The sequence below is a fragment of the Phyllopteryx taeniolatus genome, chromosome 20 (genome assembly GCF_024500385.1).
Source record: "Phyllopteryx taeniolatus isolate TA_2022b chromosome 20, UOR_Ptae_1.2, whole genome shotgun sequence".
In the NCBI taxonomy this organism is placed as follows: domain Eukaryota; kingdom Metazoa; phylum Chordata; class Actinopteri; order Syngnathiformes; family Syngnathidae; genus Phyllopteryx; species Phyllopteryx taeniolatus.
The window spans coordinates 7,439,832-7,461,070 of NC_084521.1; the positions used below are offsets into that span (position 1 = coordinate 7,439,832).

The 21,239-nt window shown below is 40.9% G+C and overlaps 1 protein-coding gene across 1 annotated transcript in view; it reads right to left on the reverse strand.

The window, feature by feature from the left end:
• Window positions 1-21,239, reverse strand: part of map3k22 (mitogen-activated protein kinase kinase kinase 22) — a 48,435-nt gene that overhangs the window by 13,559 nt on the left and 13,637 nt on the right. The window contains exons 3-11 of the mRNA XM_061757931.1: window positions 20,973-21,017; window positions 13,325-13,434; window positions 11,534-11,571; window positions 6,648-6,747; window positions 5,760-5,876; window positions 5,373-5,487; window positions 4,192-4,325; window positions 3,007-3,080; window positions 1,932-1,993 (exon numbers count right to left, since the gene is read on the reverse strand). Of these exons, the coding sequence (XP_061613915.1) occupies window positions 1,932-1,993; window positions 3,007-3,080; window positions 4,192-4,325; window positions 5,373-5,487; window positions 5,760-5,876; window positions 6,648-6,747; window positions 11,534-11,571; window positions 13,325-13,434; window positions 20,973-21,017 (795 nt within the window). The remainder of the gene's footprint in view (window positions 1-1,931; window positions 1,994-3,006; window positions 3,081-4,191; window positions 4,326-5,372; window positions 5,488-5,759; window positions 5,877-6,647; window positions 6,748-11,533; window positions 11,572-13,324; window positions 13,435-20,972; window positions 21,018-21,239) is intronic.

Here is a 21,239-nt window from a genome sequence, read left to right on the forward strand (position 1 = left end):
TGGCGTAACTCGCCCGGCGCTGCCTCCTAGTCTTAGTAAAGCTGTGTTCGCCATCTGTCATCCAGATGCTCGCAACTTCACTTTGAACGCCCTGTTTACACGGATGTCCAACGGTTCATCAAGCCTCCCGGAATGATGGTAAGCCCCGAGTTATTCTTTTCTCATTAATCCATTGCTCAAGTTGGTCTTCCAACTCGGGCCACCTCGCCTTGTTTCCGCGTTTTGTTTTTCTTTTTTTCCCGCGAAAACCCAGCTTCGTCTTCTTGACTTGGCGAAGCTCGTTTTCCTGCTTCCTCCACTTGTGAACCATGGATTCGTTGATCTGTAATTCTCTCGCGGCTGCTCGGGGGTCCTTAGCCAAACCGATGTTGTTTTGCACAATGCACACCCCGGAAATGCTCCCAGTCAGTTGCACACCCCGGAAATGCTCCCAGTCAGTAAAGTGGTAAAAAAAAAAATTTTAATTAAAAAAACAAACACCCCAGCGATATATCCCTACTGGGGGCGTGGCTATAGCGTCCTTCCCCTGCATTCAGCCACATCCGCTTTTCCTCTGTGTAAGCAGTGTGTCGGCAGGAAATGCTTAAAAAATAAATAAATACATTTTAAAAAATTCGAGCGGAGCGCTCATCACACAACAACATTTATAGATGTTGGAACTCGGTGCACACATAAGGCGCGCCGCATTATAAGGCGCCCCGTCCATTTTGGAGAAAATTTAAGACTTTTAAGTGCGCTTTATGGTCATGAAAATATGATAAGCATCTGGTCCTGGCTTGACCCACCTGTCAAATTTTAAAAGTCAATGTGGCCCCTGAGCCAAAATGTTTGCCCACCCCTGGCCTAGCCTCGAGCCAGTTGGTCACTCTCGTAGATAGCCACTAGCCTTCTATCACTCCAGTAGAATGTTGTTCCAGTAGCTAGCCACTAGCTATCTAGTCGCTCAAGTAGCTTGTCGCCCCAGTAGCTAGTAAGTAGCTAGCTAGTCATCGAGTTTGTAACCCCAGCAGCTAGCTAGTCATGCAATGTGCAAGCTAGCGGCTAGCTACGAGACCAACATAGGCTAGTGCGTTGTGTTTCTAGAATTCCGGCATCAAGAAAGGAGACAGGGATGGAGTTCCCACGGAGGAAAATGAGGTCATGGATTGCTAGCTTAGCCTTTAGCACCCAGCCCAGAGGAACAGTAACCCAAGGCAGGTGGAGGACGAGTGCTGACGTAAACACGAGAAGCGAAGAGCGCCGAGCCACAAGCAATTGGAAGCAGCTGTCAGATGATGCGGCTTGTCCCCTCCGCCCCCCCTCGTGTTTGTGGCCGTCTCCCGTGGCGACGCAACGTTATTTTTTGTGTTTGGCGGCGCAATGGAGAGGAAAAATTGACTCACGGGGAATGATAAACAAACACTGCAGTGCTCAACAGGCATAGATTTACATTAGGCAAGTGTGTGTGTGTGTGTATGTATGTGTGCATGTGCAAGCACGTGCCAAAGAGAGCCTCCTAGTTGGAACATTCATAGCAATCCTGCATGTCCTTGGTTTACAGGAGAAAAGGACACCCACCATTTTTTTTTACGTTCCTGTAAAGTAGTGCAAGCCTAACAAAATAGAGTAAACGCGAAGAGCAGAAAACACAGAGTAATTGATGCGCCATTTCCATTTTACACATCTAAAAAAAATAAACATATTTTCTACTTTTACTTTATTTGTAAATACTAATTTATCTATTCCTTTGAATTTCCTATGAATTTCCATCTTGTCACCATTCAATGAAAAACTTTTTTTTTATGCTTGCATGCAAAATTTTCACTTTATTGTTATTAATCTTGTAAATACGATTCTAGTTAATTCCCATAGAGAGTTCCACAGAATTTAAGTCTCCCTCACTGTGTTTGTGCCGTGTGTGAGCACAAGATGCCGTTTTATCGCAAACTCACCTTTGTATTCATAGCTGAGGTTCAGGTAATTATTGTCGCGGTTGTTCTGCGAGAAAGGCGGGCTGCAATGACAAGAACAGACGGAGAAAGAAAAATCATTTGCTATTCCTCTCGCATTTTTCCCCTCCAACTGCCCTTATCTTCAAACGCAGTCTGGCTCCAGCTGCTCGTGAGTCGAAGAGAGTTCTTCAAAAAAATCACTTTTTTGTGTTGGTGCTACAAAGCTTTGAGTCTTAACTGATATCAAACAACAACGTCCTCAATTAGACTTGATAAGCAGGCGGCGTATAAGCTTGTGTTGAATGTGGAAAAAACTCGTTAAAATATAAAAAATATAATAGAATCAGGTTACAATCGTTTCAAGGTCGATTTCAAACACTTTGGGCTCAATTTTCCATCATTTCCTCCTGTAGCAGGATATTGAAGACTGCTCCAAAAGTACTCAAGAGGGTTTGTTTTGACTTTTGAGGGTTTTGTCCGGATGTTCAAGGGGATGCATGGCTTAAAAAGTTCATCAAAGACTGCTCTTAAACAATCCATAAGGTTTTGTTTTGACTTGAGAAAGCATGTGCAGGATTTTGCTTGTGCGCCAACACTGTGTAATATTTTACCACTAAATCTGGCACGTCCCTCCCCGGCCCCTCCCCTGGCTGACCCGTCAGAGAAGTGTGACGTCTCTGCTGACCGCTGGGCGTCGCGGGGGCCACGAGACCCTGGATAAGGGGGCATGCATGCCCGCTTGCAGGGAAAAGTTCCAATGCGCCGGTTTCCTGCCATTGTTCACACGGGCTGGAGCGCAGATAAGCCTCGTGCAGGTAGAAGCCGTTTCCGCCCGCCGCTTTCTCGCTCTCCAACCTCCCTTTTCTCTTTTCCCTTTTCACTCCCCTCGTCGGTGCCCCACTCTCGTGTCCTGTCTCTCTCTCTCCTCTAATGATAATGGCAGTGGAATCCGGGCGCCGAGATAAAAAGAGTCATGTCGCCATGGCAACAGCAAAAATGACCCAATTCCACTCGCTCTGCACTGACCTTTTAACACGTCTTGTGAGCCGAAAGTATCACGAAGGCGACCACTCACCTGTCCAGAGCTTGGTCGATGGATTGACAGCTGCTTGACAGCGAATTGCCTGCACTCCCAAAGGGATCCAACATCTAAAATGTGACAACAAGAATTGAGTACCAGTCCTGATGGTCAACCTCCAGACAGTTTTTTGAGGGTAAGTACAGGGAGAAAGGGGCTGTGTCTACCGTGTCATGATTTTGAAGCGGGTCTATGGGTTAAAATGTTTGGGAAACTCTGCTCTAAAAGTATCCAAATGGCTTTGTTTTGGCTTTCCTAGAGGCTGTGTTGGAGAGAAGGGGTGCAACAACTCTATCGGGATGTTGAAGAGGATGTACAGTGTAAAGAAGAGTTTGGGGAAAACTGCTGTAGAAGAATCCAAAAGGCATTTAAGGGTGTACGCGGGAGAGGGGTGCACCAACTCTATTGGGATGTTGACGGGAAGTGAGGCTTAAAAGGTTTGGTCAAGATTTTTGTAAAGGTATCCAAAAAGGTAGCCGTTCTAATAGGCTCTAGAGTAGACCACTCTCTATTCTGGCTCCAGTACTCTGGAATGCCCAACTAGCAGAAATTAGCGGGGTTACCTCTGTAGAAATGTTTAAATCTCGATTTGGGATTTATTTCCACTCTCTTGCATTTGATTAAACCACACCTAGTAAACAACTGGTCTGTCGCCCTGCCTAACCCCCTGACATCTGGATTTTGGCCTGTTTTACTGTTGCTGCTCCCCCCACTTTTGTGATTAAGGGCTATATACTATAAATAAACTTTACCTAACATGACGATTGTTATGACCTTTTATGTGGGAGGCACATGGAGAGGGGTTGCACAAACACTGCCCCCATGTTAAAGGGAGTGCTCAACAGGTTTTGTTTCGTTTTTTGGGATGTGGTGAGGGTGTGTGCAGGGGTAAGGGTTGTGCCAACTTTGACGGGATATAGAAGTTGGTGTGTTGCTTAAAAGGTTTTTGAAAGCTGACTATAAAAGTATCCAAAAGCCTCTGAAAAAAAATTATTTTTAACCCTGTCGCTATGTTGAGGTTTTATGGTAGCTAGACCTAAAAGTATCCAAAGGGCTTTGCTTTGACTATTTTTTTAGGTCAAATGCATACCCTCTGTTGACCATGTGGCTCCTTCGTCACCCAAATTGTAACTTCTTAATGTGAGTGTTTCTATATTTTTGGACCAGTGGGTGTGCGCTTACATTGGGGTCCTGCATCTCTGGGATGAACTCCCCCTCGCTGTGGATGCTGGTATAGGAGCCCTGGCGGGCGATCTGCTGCTGCTCCTCAGGGACGCTCCCGGGGGGAGGCGACGTCCGACCTGTGTGGAGGGAACCTAGGTGGAAGCCAACACCAAGTTATAGGATGTCAAAATAAATCTGTTGACAGGATTTGCCAACTCGAACACATGCAATTTGATCACCTAATGCCTACAAAAAGTGTAGTAAGGAATGTTGACTCAATAAATGGATTTAATGGCATGGCATTTTTGAGGGGGTCTGTGGGGCAAGTGGTATACTAAAAGTATCAAAAATATATTTTTTTTTTCCTGGAGTGTGTGCAGGGGAGAGGAGTTACTCTTCCGGGATGTTGAAGGGTGTGAAGAGCTTAAAACGTTGAGGCAATTGGGCACACCAACTCTGATGTATTCGATTACAACACCTTATACCTAAAACAAAGGGAGTAATAAATGCTGACTGAGGGAATGGAATTAATGAAATGACATTTTTGAGTCGGTGTGCGGGGGGAGAAGGCGTGTGCCAAAACTGTAGGTATTTGGAAGAGGGTGCCGGGCTTCAAAGTATCCCAAAAGGCTGTGTTTTCACAATTTTGAGGGAGTATGTCTATCACCTTATACAGTACCTGACATTTTTTTTTAATGTAGACTGTGAGGGAGAGGGTGTGCAAAAATAGGATTAATGAATGCAGGCTGAATAAATGCAATTCCTAGATTGAAATTCTTGAGGGTTTAAGCGGGGGAGCGCTGGTGCACCTACATAGTCGGATGTAGAAGGGGGTGTGAAGTTTAACTTGGTTGGATAAGACAACTCTAAAAATACCGAAAAGGCTTTGTTTTGGTGTGTGGGGGAGAGGGGGTGCGCCAAATCTGTTTGGATGTAGAAGTGGGTGCGAGGTTTAAAATGTTTCCACCAACTCACGCAAACAATTTAATCCCTTTATTTGTAAAAACAAGGAGTAAAAGTGAATGGAATGGAGATTTTTAAGGGGCTTGAGGTGCACCAATTCTGTCAGGATGGAAGTTGCAAATAGTCATAAACATGATAACATTTCTGTCAATGTAGAGTTTGTTTCACAATTGAAGATCTCAACACATCAAATTGGATGGAGCGCACCCCTGCCAAAAAACATGAACATTAATCACCTGTGGAGTGTTTGCGCACCCTCTCCGAGCCCTTCAGCAGTGAGCCTTTCAGATCGCCGAGCGACCGCGATGACCTCATCTCACTCTGCTTGTCCCTGCTGTTCACCTGTGGGTACTGCAGGGAAAAATTTAAATGGAGTGGGGGGTACAGAAGGAGTGGGACAGGAAGTAAGGAAATGTCACCCACACGTCATGACATGGAAGCAGGAAGTGCGCTTCCTCTAAATGTCTCACTTCAGCTAACAGTTATTCATGTTGTTGACTCTAAATGCATATCACCTTTAAAACGAGGGTGACTTCCTTCTTGTGTTACAATATATAGAATAAATCATGTAATCTCATGGGGTGTGTGTGTGTGTGGGGGGGGGGGGGGGCGGGGGGTCTCACATGGTTGTTTTTGGGGGTCTTCAGCAGTATTCTGAGCAGACCGTTGGTCACTGTGCTGGAGCTGAGAGAAAACACAGCCTGGTCCAGGTCCTCCTGGCTCTTGAGTGGCAGCAGCATCTTGATAAAGAACAAGAAAACAACACGCAGTGTTACCTTTTCTGTTATGACTCCATTGTTCCATTATGAGGGCATGTGAACGCATCAGTGGGACAGAGAGGTAGAAAGGGCTACCTACCAATGTAAAAAAGGAATGAATGACTTATGACCCTCTTAGCAACAGGAGGTCATAACATCAAAATTGTACGGTGCTTTATGGACTTATTTGAGGTCGTACATACATTTTTTAGCCTTTGATCTCAAAATGTATAAAAAATAATAATAATAATAATTCTGTCTGAAATAGGGAGCAGTCCATTTCATCTACCCTAATTTAATCCTTGAGACGGAAAGGGCTACCTAATATGAGAAAAAAAAAAAATTGCTTTATGACCCTCAGATCTTTAGACAGCAGGAGGACTTAGCTCAAGAGATAAAAAGGGCTACCTATATATGTAAAAAAAAAAAAAAAAAAAAAACAATGATTGCTTTATGACCCTCAGATCTTTAGACAGCAGGAGTACATAAAATCCTGATAAACCTTATTTTATAGTTTTACTTGAAGGGTGTCATACATCATTGTAGTCTTTAATCTTATTTTGGATAGCTTGTTTCATTTTTTTTTTATTGGGGGGGCTGGGGGGGTCTCATCAATCAACAATCTACTATAATTGAGATCTATCAAGGCAATGTTTCTTATTTTATTTGATATCAAACAAAAAGTCGCTTATTGACATATTACCTCTAAATTTTTACATTTCTGCAATAACACCCAAACAAATCTCAAAGCACCTCTTTCTCCATGAAGAACATGTCCATCTGCTGGCCAAAGGCCTCGGTCACTTTCTGGAGCAGCTCCTTGATCTTCAGCGGCCTCTGGAATGGAATGATCCTAGGAGGGATGAGAAGTGCCAATATACTGTATAAAAAATTAACAATCTGATCGGAATAAATGGGAACAAATATCAGGATTTTTTTTCCCCCCAATATGCAGCCTGGCCAAGGACATTGCAGCAATAGAGGGTAAAGTACCACAAACATTATCCTCAGTAAATTTGTTTATAAATTAGGGATGACCATTATAATAGATTGATTAATTAAACCAGTCAACTGTGTGGAATTTATTCTTTTGAGGGGCTGTTTTAGTTTTTTTGTTTAATCAGCATTTGTGATTTGGCGGAAAACTGCATATACAGTATATCTTGTTTACTTTGTATGACATTGCAGGGTGCGCTGCCATTTTGAATTAACTTTACAACGACATTTTCATTTTCTCAATTTGCGCAACTATTTTTGAACATGATGAAATACTGCAGCGGAACCCTGGCTTCACGTCTGCAATTTTGTAGCTATTTAAAACCTACTGCAGCACGTTGGGAAAGTAGGAAGTGGTGGTTGTGGGAGACTACTGTCCTTGCCACTAATTGATATGCGATTGATGCTAAGTGATGCTATGCTGCCAGTAGCAATTTATGTATCCAGAGGGCTTTGTTTTCACTTTTTTCCAAAGGTTTAGACAGAAGAAAGAGGGTGTGCCCACCCTGTCGCATTAGCGTTAAAAAGTTTGAAAAAGACTGCTCTAAAAGTATCCAAAGGGCTATTATTTTAAAATTGTTTTTAGGGTTTAGGTGGTGTAGAGGTAGTGCGCCAACGCTGTCGTGATGTTGAGGAGGGTGCGTGGCTTTAAAAAATGGGATGCTTTAAAAGTATCCAAAACTGTTTTTTTTGTTTTTTTTACTTTTTGGGGGAGTTTAGGCAGGGGAGCGAGGGTGTGCTAACCCACTTTTCCAAGTCTTTTCCAAGCGTTTACAGCTACACACCCCATTCAACATCATGACAGTTGAGTTGGTACACCCCAAACATACCCTTAAAAAATGTCAAAACAAAGCCTTTTGGAAACTTTTAGAGCAGTCTACCACGTTTAAAGGAACCTGACAGCACTGGTGCATCCCCACTCCCCCGAAAAAGAAGCCAAAACAAAGCATTTTGAATAGTATCTTAAAAAGTTTGAGAAAGCCTGCTTTTTAAGTATTCAAAATGCTTTGTTTTGACGTCTTGTCGGAATGTTGAAGGGGGGGTGCTAAGTGATGCTATGCTGCCAGTAGCAATTACAAATCATAGAGCAGCCGTCTTTAATGCAAGTATGCAATGCGCCTCCGTGTGTGAGTAAGTGTGCTTTCTTATCGGTGCCATGTAAACGGTTGCAAAAAAACAACAACATAAATAAATAAATCGGTGCACAGGCTCACAATCAGGGTGCATGTTGGCTGCCGTTTCAACACCACCGGGCCTCCCCCTCATCATCCCAGCCTCAGCACAAACACACACACACAGGCAGATGGGAAACTTCCTGAGAGGAAGCGAGGTGGTAAGAAAAAAAACAAAAAAAAAACGAAAGAAAAAGTGGAGCGGCAGCAAAACGAAGCAGGATGTCTGTCTTTTCATCGTCTTTTATCGAGTGAAAGACAGAGAGCAAGTGAGAGACGCTGAGATATTTACAGATAATAACGCCGACATGCCTGAGAAAACTGAAGGAAAGAAATGCGCTTATTCACATTTCTGCACGGACCAACACTTATTATTAGAGTAACAACGGCAATTTAACCTGTGCAACATTTTGTTTCATTACGGTAGTAAAAGTATGCACACAGGAAATACACACAATCGCGTGTGTTGCAACACGCCTTAGCCAATCAAATTGTTTATTCAGAGCACCTTGATGACAAGGCAAAGGAGATGCATTGCTTCAAAAAGTTGAGAATGGCCTGCTCTTAAAGAATACAAAACTGTTTGTTTTGACTTTTCTTCTCGGGTTTGGGCAGAGGACTCAATAGTGCAAGGCCTAAAAAGTTTCGGGTGTGTTTGGGAAAAGGGGTGCGTCTGGATGAAGGGGGTTTGAGCCTTTAAACATTTGAAAAAGACTGCTCTAAAAGCATTCAACAGGGTTTGTTTTGACTTTTTTAAGGGATTGGGCAAGGCAGAGGGGGTGTGCCAATTCTGTCGGGATGAAGGACGTGCAAATATTAAAAATTTAATTCTTGCAGATATTTTTAGTGGTGCCTTTTCCAAACTTTTTTAAGATACGCACCCCCTTCAAAATTCCAACACAATTAGTCCACCCATCTGCCCCGCGCAAACTCTAAAAATTGTGAAATCAAAACCTTGTGGATTCTGTTTGACCGAATCTTTACAAAGCTCTTTAAGCTAAGCAAACCTTTCAATATCCCAACAGAGTTGGCCCATCCCCTCAAACCATAAAAAAGTCAAAACAACGCCTTTTGGATACTTTTACCACAGTCTTCATCAAACTCTTTACGCCATGCACCCCCTTTCAAATCCCCACAGAGTTGGTGCGCCTCGCCTCTCCCTCACACACCCCCAAAAGAAGTCAAAACAATGCCATTTGGATATTTAGACGGTAGTCTTTTTTTTAGGTTGTGTGTGTGTTGGGGGAAGAGATGGCGCCAGCTCCGTTGGGATGCTGAAGGGGCTGCCTAACTCAGAAAGTTTGAGATTTGATTTCTACTACAAAAAAAAGATTAAAATGCCTCGTTTTATCCACGTCATTTCCCCATCAGAGGACCAGACCGTGCCTATCTTAATGAGCGCTCGCTAGTTTCCTCATTGGACAAGAGGATTCTGGGAAGACAGGGCAGGCCTGCAGATCACAGCTAAACACTTGCCATCTCTGTTTATACTCCCAGATGATGTGTGTGATAAAGAACTGCTTAGAGGATGCTGCTCCAAACAGATATGCCTTTCCTTCCTGTCAAAAGCAAGCATGTGGGAGCACGCACAGTCACAGTCACCCAAAAGTGCACAGATTTTTGCCCAAATAACTGTAATTCTATTTATGTTAATCGTTCTATTATTCACATTTCAATCTTTGAATATTAGCTACAGAAGAAACAAAGCTTTCTTCGATCTTAGATTAGCGCCTGTGGCGAGCGGAAAGAGGTAATTTCTTTGTACTTATAAAACGATAGTTGCATGATTGACTGTAATTTGTCTTGATCTTGGAACAGATAAGTTTTCTTTTGTACTTCGTTTTCATGGTGTTAAATGACCGCAGAGCACACTGTATCTGATAGTACCAATTTGCAAATAAAGTGAAGCAACCGTCTGGAAATGTATCATCTGTTGATTAAGCTGACGGACAACTACAATAATAACACAGTCAAATCATATACTGTACATACTGTATGTACTGTACATATTCAGAGAGAGCTACAGTGTACTCCTTCAGGCTATGAGGCAAAGCCAGAGGGAAAAAAATAAATAAAAAAACTCAGTTCCCATTTCCTGCCCTGAACTGCTTGCCAATGAAAAGAGAGAAGGTCCAATGAGATTCCATTGTGGAGGGGCGACACGGTACTACTGAGTCAGGCAGACCGGCAGACGACGGCCAAATCCTGGGAAACGGATTCATTTGTTCCAGGCTGTCGTAAAACCCTTTATTAACGGTACAGGCCCTATTTTAAGTGAGACTTCAACATTCGGAACTGACATGCAAATATAATAACAGACCACAGTGTAGTAAACTTAAATAAAGTAAAACTACTCAGTGGTTTAAGACGCCTGATACGGTAATGGAGAGGTGTTTGTATTTATTTATTGATGGAATCAATAAGCGTGTGTAAATTTACATCTGCATCTGATTGGTAAAATATATATGTGCATGTAATATTTAATGAATTAAATATCTAATTACTCATATATGGATGGCTGTTTGTGCAAAAATAAAATATACATGAAACAAAATGGAAAAAAACATGGCAATTTCACACACACACTAACCCATAGAAAAATGCACTTGCTATGACACACATGATGACAGTCTCAACTAATCTTTGACACACCTTTTTTTTTTACAGAAAAAAATTAACAGAAAAAAAAATTTCTGTTAAAAAAAAATGAGCTAGACAGCGGAACAAAGGCAACTCGGGTACACAGACATCTCGTACTCTCCTTGCCGGCGACCAATTAGGAGCTGTGAAAATGTGGCCAGAGCCAGTGTGAAGTCCTTTTCTGCTGGAGGCGCACCAATGGCCAAATGCACTGAGCTGTATTCTTTGGAATCAAGGCAAGACAATTATTCTAGAAAGTTCTTGTCTGATTCCCACTGGTGCTTCTTTGAGAAATCCTTGTTCGTCTTGAAGGATTCTTGGGATGTCAAATGGAAAAATAATGAGCGGGTTTGTTTGGAACATCCAGTTCCAAACATGGACAACCATTTTCTAAAGTGATTGTCCTCATTAGGGTGGCAGGTGAGATAGCTTTGGGATGAGAGGTTGGGTGCACCCTAGACTGGTCACCAGCCAATCGCAGGGGCAAGTATTTCGGATAAAAATGGTCAATTAGTTAATTATTTTAATTAAGTCAAACGTCCCCTAAACGTGGACAAAATTGGAGTTGAACTTTTTTTTTTCCAGAAAAATATGCCTCAAACCTTGCCGTTCAAACCATCATAAGGCATGACGTTGGCATAATCTCGTGAGACTTGAGCTTCCCGAGCCAGAAACGCAAGTGCTCGGCTAAATGTCAACGCAAGAATGTTTCCTTCTCTTTGCGGCACTCGAGCATGTAACTGTGATTACTCCCGCACCCCTCTCTTGACACAAAATCCCAGGCATCACAAAAAGAGCTCCAGACGGAAGAGTTAAGGCTGGGATACGTACCGTTTTTCTCTGTCATGCTCCAGCTTGACTCTTAAATCCTGTTGAGAAACAAAACAACAAAAACAGAAGGGAGTTATACACCTTGAAAGTGATTCACACTTTTACGGCATAAAGTTGGAGTGAAATCAGTGTCTGTCCAAATGCACTTAAACTGTTTTTGTTGTGGCTTGAGCATGGATGTGAAATCTCTTCTATTCCGGCAATTAACTCGCCTTTTTGAGGGGCTTTAACATGTTAAAAAAACTCACCAAAGCTTTCAGTGATTCACAATTTAATGGCAAAGTTGACGTGAGATGAGTTTGCAACTGCACGGATGTCGACATCGCATTTTTTTTGTAATCAAAAACTCACCAAATGTTTCAGTAATTCACAGTTTTATGAGAAGTGAAATCAATTTTAACTGCAGGAAAACTGTTTTGTTAGAGCTTAAGCACAGATGTGACTAGCAATGTTAACTTACAGTATTTTAAGAAATCTACCCGTTCTATTGGCAGATAATTTTCCTAAAATAATGTCGTACATTCCTAATTTCATGACTTTTTTTCTTTCTTGTTGATGACTAATTTTTGCAGTGTGACAGGATGCACCAAAATAAATAAAGAATCCATTTTGTCTTAAATATGGAATTTGTTTTGGCTAATTTTGTTAAAGTTTTATGATCATTCGTCAAGAAAATGGGGGCTCGTGGGCCCCTGGAAAACAATGTGACCCGGAAACCAGATTCACACATCAACACGAATATTTGGGCGGACATGTATGTTATAACCGAACACACGAAACTGTCCCAGGGATTCATGCCCAATATTGAAGAGGAAGTTGGCCATTTTGGTTTGAAGCATTTTGGGTGAATTCACGATAACCAACTCGTCCTAATGAATGAATTCAGTCGAATAAACCCAAACTGAAATCAGGGATACTAGACAAATGGAAATATTAACTGTGGCGGAAGATGTGGGCATAGACTGTGACAATTCGACATACACCAGGAAATTCAAATAACTTGGCATCAAAGGATTGTAACACCTTTGAAGCCAAGTTTAATTATTTTCATTTATTTCTATGTGGACCAATAAAAAGAAAAAGCCACAGGCCACAGATTTCCCCCGAGCTGGACTTTGGACATCCTCTGGTTTATTTCAGATAACGCCATCATGTGACGTGAGTCCGACAAGGCAGCAGCATGACACAATCGCAGCAGTTCTATTTATAGAAGCGTCACCCGAAGGCGTAGGAATCCAGAGGAGCCTGCAAGTCTGCGTGAGGTCATAGCGCAAGGAGAGCGAGCGGCCAATTAGCTGAGAGGAAAGTGTAGGCCCGCCCCCCGAAACTCTTCTTGCTCACTGTTAGTTTACCATTATAGTTGATCTCTGGCTCCACACTTTCTTTGGAAAGAGTCATTAAATCTAAAAAAAAAAGGTTACTGAGAGCATCATTTTTAACTATTGCAGTAAAAAAAGCGGACTAACAAATAACTTTTTTTCCCCAATCACAAACATGTCAGCCATGTGTGTAGAATGTTGTTCGTTTCACAATTTGTCCACCATCTTTGTGGAAGGCAGTATTCAGTAGAGTGTCAGCCGTGTTTGTAGAATGTTGTTCTTATTGTAGCATTTTAGCCATGTTTGTGGCATGTCAATTTTGGTAGCATGTCTTTGTGAAATGTTTTCAGCAAGCGTGTCAGCCATGTTTGTGGAGTATATCGTTGTAAGACTTGCCAAATTTGGTGAGAAGGTAAAAAACTAACACTTCAAGTTTTATCACAGGGTTTCCTGGTTGATTGGACTTGATTACCTGCTTGTACAGCAAGGTTCTGCTCTTGGGCTTGTGGCTGTTGTGCTGAGTGTAACAGCAACCCAGGGCTGCGAGGTCCTTCATGATGGAATTGAGTGCTTCTTCATCATCTAAGAGGGCAAGGAAGCACAACAGGTGAGTTACACACAGTCGCGACATCGTACTCCAGAGGACATATAAGTTGCTATTACTGAAGAGGGTTCCCCCGCTATATTGCTGGTCACCTATTGCATGCTAGATTGCAGATATACTTTTCGATTGCAGATTAAAGCATGTGGTAGGGGTAAAACTATAAGTATAAATTGACATGGTCTCTCTATATCGTGAATTTTCAACTATAGCCGAGAAGTCTGGCACTTATGAATGGGAGTTCACTGTTTATGCACACACAAACAAACAAAAACCCAAAAGTTTCAGGGCGAGTCATCCAGGTAAGACTTTCCCTCCTTGACATATTTCTGGCATTGAGTAACTTCTGTTTTGGAAGTTTTTATTGTTCATGATGATCGCGTGTCTCATTCAAAGTCCGCCCTCCCACACAAGACACATACGTACAAATACCAACAGCCACGCAGTCACTTTCGAAAGGCTAGTAAACTGATAATTATCATCCATCATGTGTCGGTATTATGATCTGGTTTTGCTCTACAGTTAACCTTCACCTATTTACTTTTGATGAATTCAACTATTTACATTTTTTTTCTGTGGAACCTGCGCTCAGCCATTTGCTTAAAAACTCCACTTCGTGTTTTGTGCGCTCTTTCTGTAACTCCCTAACATTCCAGAAGGCTTGGCTCAAAAGGAAAGTACTAATTGGTGTTGAGGAAGTATGTTAAAGTGATACATCTCTTGTATAGTAGTTTGTGTTTTTTGGACAATATTTTGTACAATATTTTGTATATTATTATTTTCTCATATTTGTGGATCATTTGGATATTTTCTTTCTGTAGTATTTGGAGCATTGCATTTTCATTAAAAAATTTTTTACGATACCTTAGTATTGTATCTTTTGTTTAATATTGTTGTAGTTTTTTTTAACCAAATGTTTTTGTATTATTCATTTTATATTTTAGTAACTTTTCTCTAATATTTTGTATTATTTTCTCGTAGCTTTGTATTTCTGAGTAATATTTTAATTTTTAGATTTTAAATAATTTGTTTTAATTTAATATTTTGTATTGTTTGCAATATTTATTTTGTATGTAATGTTTTCATTATTATTTGGACAATTTTTTTTATCTCATATTTGTGTAGCTTTATATTATGTATATTTCTTTTGAGTTTTCTGTAATAATTTGAGCATTTTTGCTCGAGCGCTCGTTAGATTACGCAAGTGCCAGTGATGGCAACTGTCATATGAATTTTGATTTCTCTCTCACTAATTTCTTATTCTTTATTCTTCATATTTTTTGGTATAATGTTTTGTACTATTCCTTAATATTTTTTTATTTTTGTCTAACTTTTTGACATACAGCCCTAAAAACAACACGTTTTTATCAAAGCATGAGAATTCATTCATTGAACCTTTGTTGCCGCTGCAAAAATAGCACACACGTCGAGCCGCACTCTCCCATGTTCACACGCACAAGACTTTAATAGAAGCAATTATGCCAGTGGTGCTCTTAATAATCTTAAGAGGAGCTTTGTTGATGCTCAGACACCAAGCGCACACACTGTACAGTGCAACAGCAACAGCAGGAAAGACCGCATTCTTTCTAATTAAAAGGCCAGACAATCACAACGCATTGGTGGGGCCCTCTAGGAGGTCATGATACACAAAAGGGGGATATCCATGCAAATGCAGACAAACGGAGCAGTTAAGTGGATAGCGATACTGGTAAATGTACCGTTTAATTAATTAATTGTAGCAGCTTTAAAAATGTCTATATGGGTGCCGCACAAACACTGGGCTCAACAATTTCATGTTATTTACTAAAATAACACGATAAAAAGGGTGAAAGCACAGACTTAGGGTGCATGTAATACTGTTTTTAATTGAAAAAAGGATAACATTGTATTTTCTGTCGAAAATATTTTGTTTTCAAAAATGGCTGTAAGATTTTTTTCCATGAATCTTAAGAGTTTTTTTTATTTTTCAGATAAGCAGAAGAAAATGATGGACGGATAGATGGATGGATAGATTTTTACTTTAATATTTTTGTATGTTTTCTCAAATAAACCTTTCCAAATAGTTTTGTGTAATATTTCTCTTATTTTCCCTATTTTTGTATTTTTGCCTAGAGTTTTAGGTTATCTCCTAATACATTTGTATTTTTGCCAAGCATTTTTTACATTGTTTAATAAAGTATGTATTTTTGTCATATTTTTAGATTTTCTTTTAATTTATTTTCTGTAATACTTTGGATCTCATCAGAATGTAAAAGTGTACCTAATGGTTTGACCTGTGCCACGACCATTAGTAAATATCATCAAGATATGAACTCATAACACCGTTTCATCAACAGTACTCGCATATGCCTACTTTAAACACTAACCAAGCATGTTTTCATTGTTTTGAGAGAAACCATGAAATGATGTAGTAGCAATTTGCTGCTTGTATTGAAAAAAGGCGATTAGCATGTCTTTTCCTTGTTTAAGCATTAGATAGCAATAAGAAAAAGGGATAGCACAAAGACATAGCTGGCATACCTCAGAGGGCCAGTTACATTCTAACTAGTTACAATGTAAGCCAACGGCTCTAGCGGCACGTCTAACTGGAACCATGTCAGGAAGTGAGTCACTATGTCTGTCCTGAATACAAATTACTCCACTTCAGGAAATTAACGATTTATCTTGTTTTTTTGAGTCACTAAGACATGGATGGGCACTTGGGGAAAATATGTTTCAGATTTTAGATGATCGGTGACTGCTGTCGTGCATTTAAGTCCTTCTTTAACAAGAGAGCGAAGATGTAGACTGCGCCATTAGCTTCTCGCGTTCACCGCCAACAGGCTATATGAAGACATGTGCTCGTCAATTGCATTCTGAAAGAACTGTGTTTTATATGTCAGTTATATGTGAACGTGTATTTGAGTGCATCTGAAAGCGCATTGAGTAAAACCGTAGACTGCGACATTAGCATCTTGCGTTTGCCTCTATAGTTGCCATATACCAAATGCCAAGTGTTGCATGTGTGTGTTTGTGATGTTTTACATAACAATAATGGTTGAGTTCATTTCATACTAGATCATTAATGTTCAAAAATGTACGGCGTGACTTTTATTACTTTATTACTTTTCACTGAAGTTAAGAGAGTTTTGTTCTGTTTCTCATTGGCCGCTGTTCATCTCTCTGTGTTGTTACAGCCTGAGAACCGCACACCACACTGTGTGTTCGCAGTCAAGGATACAAAACAAACAACAGAAGCCTGCATGTGTGCGCTTGTGTGTGTCTACAGAAACACGTTTTAAAGAAACGCACGAGTGATGAAATGGGAGGACAACGTCGTCATTCACAGGGCGACGGTGGGGGGGCCGCGGTTCGGTTTGCCCTTTGCTGTCAACACTTCCGAAAAGAAACGGTATCGCCTTTGGGAAAGTCTGGGAACGTCGGGATGTCCTCCCATCAATTCAATCAGAAAATCTTTCGGAATAAGGACGTTCATCCCTGGAGACTTCAAAAAGCAAATCCTTTTGACAAGATAGACCACTGAGTGAAGATGCAGCTACGTTACCTTCTCATGCTAATGTTAACCATTTGTGTTTGTTTTTTGAGAAAGTACAACATTAATATCCATGACAACTAGTCCAAACCCCAGGAATCTCACTGGTTTCAAATGACATAACATACCGTCCAGTAACATTTTGTTCAAAAATAAATCACAGAAATTTGTATCAAATAGACTTTATTTTGGCGGCACTACTGTTTTATATTCTTGTAAGTCTGGGAAAAATGGATCTATGGCTCTAAGTCCATATCCATACGAAACAGAACACAGAGTGGAGCCTGAGACTTAGCTTAGCTTAGGTTTTCACTAACCTTTTTTCATAGAAAAATGCTTCAATCGCAATGAAATGACTTAACATAGCCTGTAAGAAAAACAACGTAAAATTGAAGTTAGTAAGATTTTGTCTCCCCCCCCAAAAAAGACTAATAAGTAGGAAAGAGACTAATTTTGGGGGCGGGGTGACTTGGAAAACATTATTTTTTTTTTTTAATTCTTTTATGTTATGAAAATGAGGCAATGTCCATACAAGCATGATAGTCCAGTCCTAATTGAATACTGTATCAGGGGTGTCAAACTCATTTTTGTCAAAGGGCTGTGATGACTGTGAAACTATCACCTCATCATATTATTACACATAGGCAACAAATGAATGAATAATATTAATGAAATCCGAAGTCAAGCAAAATAGTTTGTTCAACTACTGTAAAATAAATTTTTAAAAAGAGGTGTGGTAACAAAAAAGGTCGTAATATCCCAACGTTATTAAAAATGAAGCCAACTTGCAATTTTGGTACAGATTTCAGCAAGAAATAAAGTAGACACACATGATTTGCTTTAACGGGCAACATAAAACAATGTGACGGGCCGGATCTTGCCCCCGAACCTTGAATCTGACACCTGTGCTGTATATGGTGCCTAATGTTTTATACGTTTTACAAGTAAAATATGTTTACAGGCATGAACATCACGTTTCGTCTTTGTTGCGTGTTTTCGTTTTGCATATAAATGAGGAGCCGACTCGCCAAGGCTAACCGCCAGCCCAGAGGAACGCTGGGGGGGCGATATCGCTGCCAAGGAACGGCAGTGTCAATGTGACCCGACTGCTCTTTCGATGTACTGTATTGCACATGAATTCTGATGCTGTTTCTCCGGTGTTTGGGTAAAATCTCGACCAGCATTACAGCAAGGGGCTCCCAGCAAGCAACATTATACAATGGAGGTCGATTGCTTAGGCATTGCATCATTGCTCTGCAACTCCTTTTTTCCCAGGCTTCTATCTAGGATAAACTGGAAAAAAAGACCTAATAAAGTATAAGGGACTTTTTCAAACAAACATTAAAGCTTGTAAAAAAAATGGGAGTTTGACCAAAATGTGTCCTCACAGGACCTTTTTCTTATTTTATTGTGAACAAAGGACTTGGATTTGACTCTTCTGTGACTGATGCTGTCCACTTGAGTCCATCTGTTTGTGCTGTTTGAAAAAACAATAGACACACAGACTGCAATGTTAGCTTCTCGCGACAATTGGCTATATGATGCCATTTGCTTTGTCACTTATGATCAAAGGTAGTGTTTTGCATGTGTTATTTTAGTCAACATTTTACCACGTGCATTTGAGTCAATTTGAAGGAGTTAAGATGGGGACTGAGATGTTAGCTTCTCATGGTAGCGACAGTATATGCTGCTGTATGAGTGTTTGCTGTTTGCTTTCATTTCACCATCGAAGTCGCATGCAAAAACGGCGGCGTAAAGATTTAACAGAGCTGTGACAAGCAAAACTAAGTGTGTGTGTGTGTGTATGTGTGCACGCGAGAGTCTGAATAAAGACATTGAGGGGATTTCCTGGTGCCGAGTGACACATCATGGCATAGGCATCCGGCAGGATTAGCAGCCGGAGACAAACTTGTACTAACTTCGTTTCCACACACACAAGCTCGCGCGCAAACACATGCATGCATGCATGCACACACACACACACACACACACATAACACACACACACACACACACAGCAACTACACGAGGCAACGCACCATCAAAAATGTGGTCCCAGAAAACTTCCAGCTTGCAAAAAACTGACAGTAGCGTGTTTGAGAAGTTAAAGTTTGACTAACAAGAAAGGCTCTGATTTAAAAAGAGAATGTGAACATAGTTAATCCTCTATTCATATATTGTCGTGGCAGAGGGGGCTGGGGGTTCAGAACGGGGGTTTTCCTAGGGAAATCACATTGCCTACCCCTGCTCTTAAACTGACTGACTGACTTGCTTGAATGCTGACAAGAACTAAGAGAATAGTTTGTATTGATTTTGTACGTACTACAAAGCTACCGAAACTATAGAAATTACTATTGTGTACACATGCTACATGAACATGGACGCACACAACATTGCGGAGCGCCCTCACGTCGTGTTGTCAACTGGAACGTGGAACGCTAATCATCACAAACGATGGCGTCTCCGCATAACACAAATTTGCCTTGAATAACACAGAACATGCAGTAAGACTCAACACTAAGAGACACTGCTCACATGCATCGGTGGGTGCTGCTGTTTTGGTTACCAACAGAGTTCATATGGGGCTCAGCAGTTAACTCATGTGCATGTGACTGTGTGTGTGTGTGTGTGTGTGTGTGTGTGTGTGTGTGTGTGAACGATAACTGCCTATACTTGGATCGTGTGCAATTATCCAAAACTGGGATAAACAAACAAAAAAGAATTCTCTCTCAATAAAAATGCTTCAAAGAAGGATAATTCACAATTATTCCAGAGCAAAAACATGTTAAAACCTCGTTAATGTAAAAATATGTGAAATGAACCATTTTCATTGTTGATTACACAAAACGCTTGGCTGGATTTACACTGCATGTTTCAAGTGAATAAATGAAACACACACACACACACACACACACACACACACACACACACACACACACACACACATGGGATCCAGATTGGAATCAGGCCACGTCCTTGAGATTTTTGCATGCATCCTGCTATGATAAACATGTTTACTCAATTTCGTGTTGATTGGTGAAACTGGTGTCAGGGGCTCATTCCCCCCCCCCCCCCCCCCCCTTTCTTTCCAGGGCCCTTGCACCCCCTTTTTCATAACTAAACCTCCAAATGATAGCATAAAGTTTTGACACCATGCTCTGTCCACATTAGATAGGATAGTCAAGAGAAGCTTCCCAATTTACCGACGCCCATCTGTCGCGTGTACCTGGTTCTGATTCTGAACTATTTGGGTGAATTACAGGGTAGGTGTTTGCCAAAGCACTGAAATTCACTCAAACTGGCTGCTTCAAACAAAATTAGCCCATTTCCTTTTAATTTTCAGGCATGGGTCCTTCAGTTGACATGTACACTAAATTCTGTGGTGGCAGCCAACCTCACAACATCTGGCCACGATCAGTTCATGCTGATTGCCTCACAGCTAAAGTGCAGGTAGGTATCTGTTGTGTTTTGTGCTCGCATTTTCCATTTTTTTTTTTTGTGCAGGTATTTTGCCAAATGTATTTTTTCCAAGCATGGGTCCTAAGAAAGTGAGAGCGGAGAAGCACCGATGATATAAATTAATTTAAAGCATGACATCATCGAAAAATGTGAGAGGGAGTGTCGCAAAAAAGCCAAAATAGTAACAAGGATTAAGTTCAGCAGAAGTGAAGTGAAGTAGTGAAAAAACATTGCAAAAACTTAATTCTTTACATTTTACTTTATTAAGTTCTTATTGTATATTTTAATACAGCACAATACTATAGAGTCCTATTTTTCTTATTAAAAATAATTTTGTTTTTTTAGGGGGAGCGGCTAGAATGGATTAATCTCATTTCCATTCATTTCAATGTGAAAAGTTTATTTGAGATACGAATCGCAAGTGTTGGCATTAAATAGAGATTAAATGGGAATTGGGCACTTGGACCTGCAGTGTAAATCCAGCCTTCGAGGGACGCGGCCACTGTGTGATGAAATGCAGAAAACTGACCTTGTAAGTTCCTGGGCTGTCGGGGTCCATTTTGGAGACCGTCATCTGTGGAAACAAGGCAGATCCAAAACATGCTAGGTTTAGTCTGCTTGGACAAAAGATATTGATCTGATTATTTCAGTGCTTTATTGTCTAAATCAGTGGTCCCCAAACTACGGCCCACGGGCCGTATAAGGCCCGCCTCCACATTTGGCCCGGCCCTCTGAACAATACCAGAGACGCATTATGATTTATTTTTTTTCCAGTCTGGCCACGCGATCGAGACTA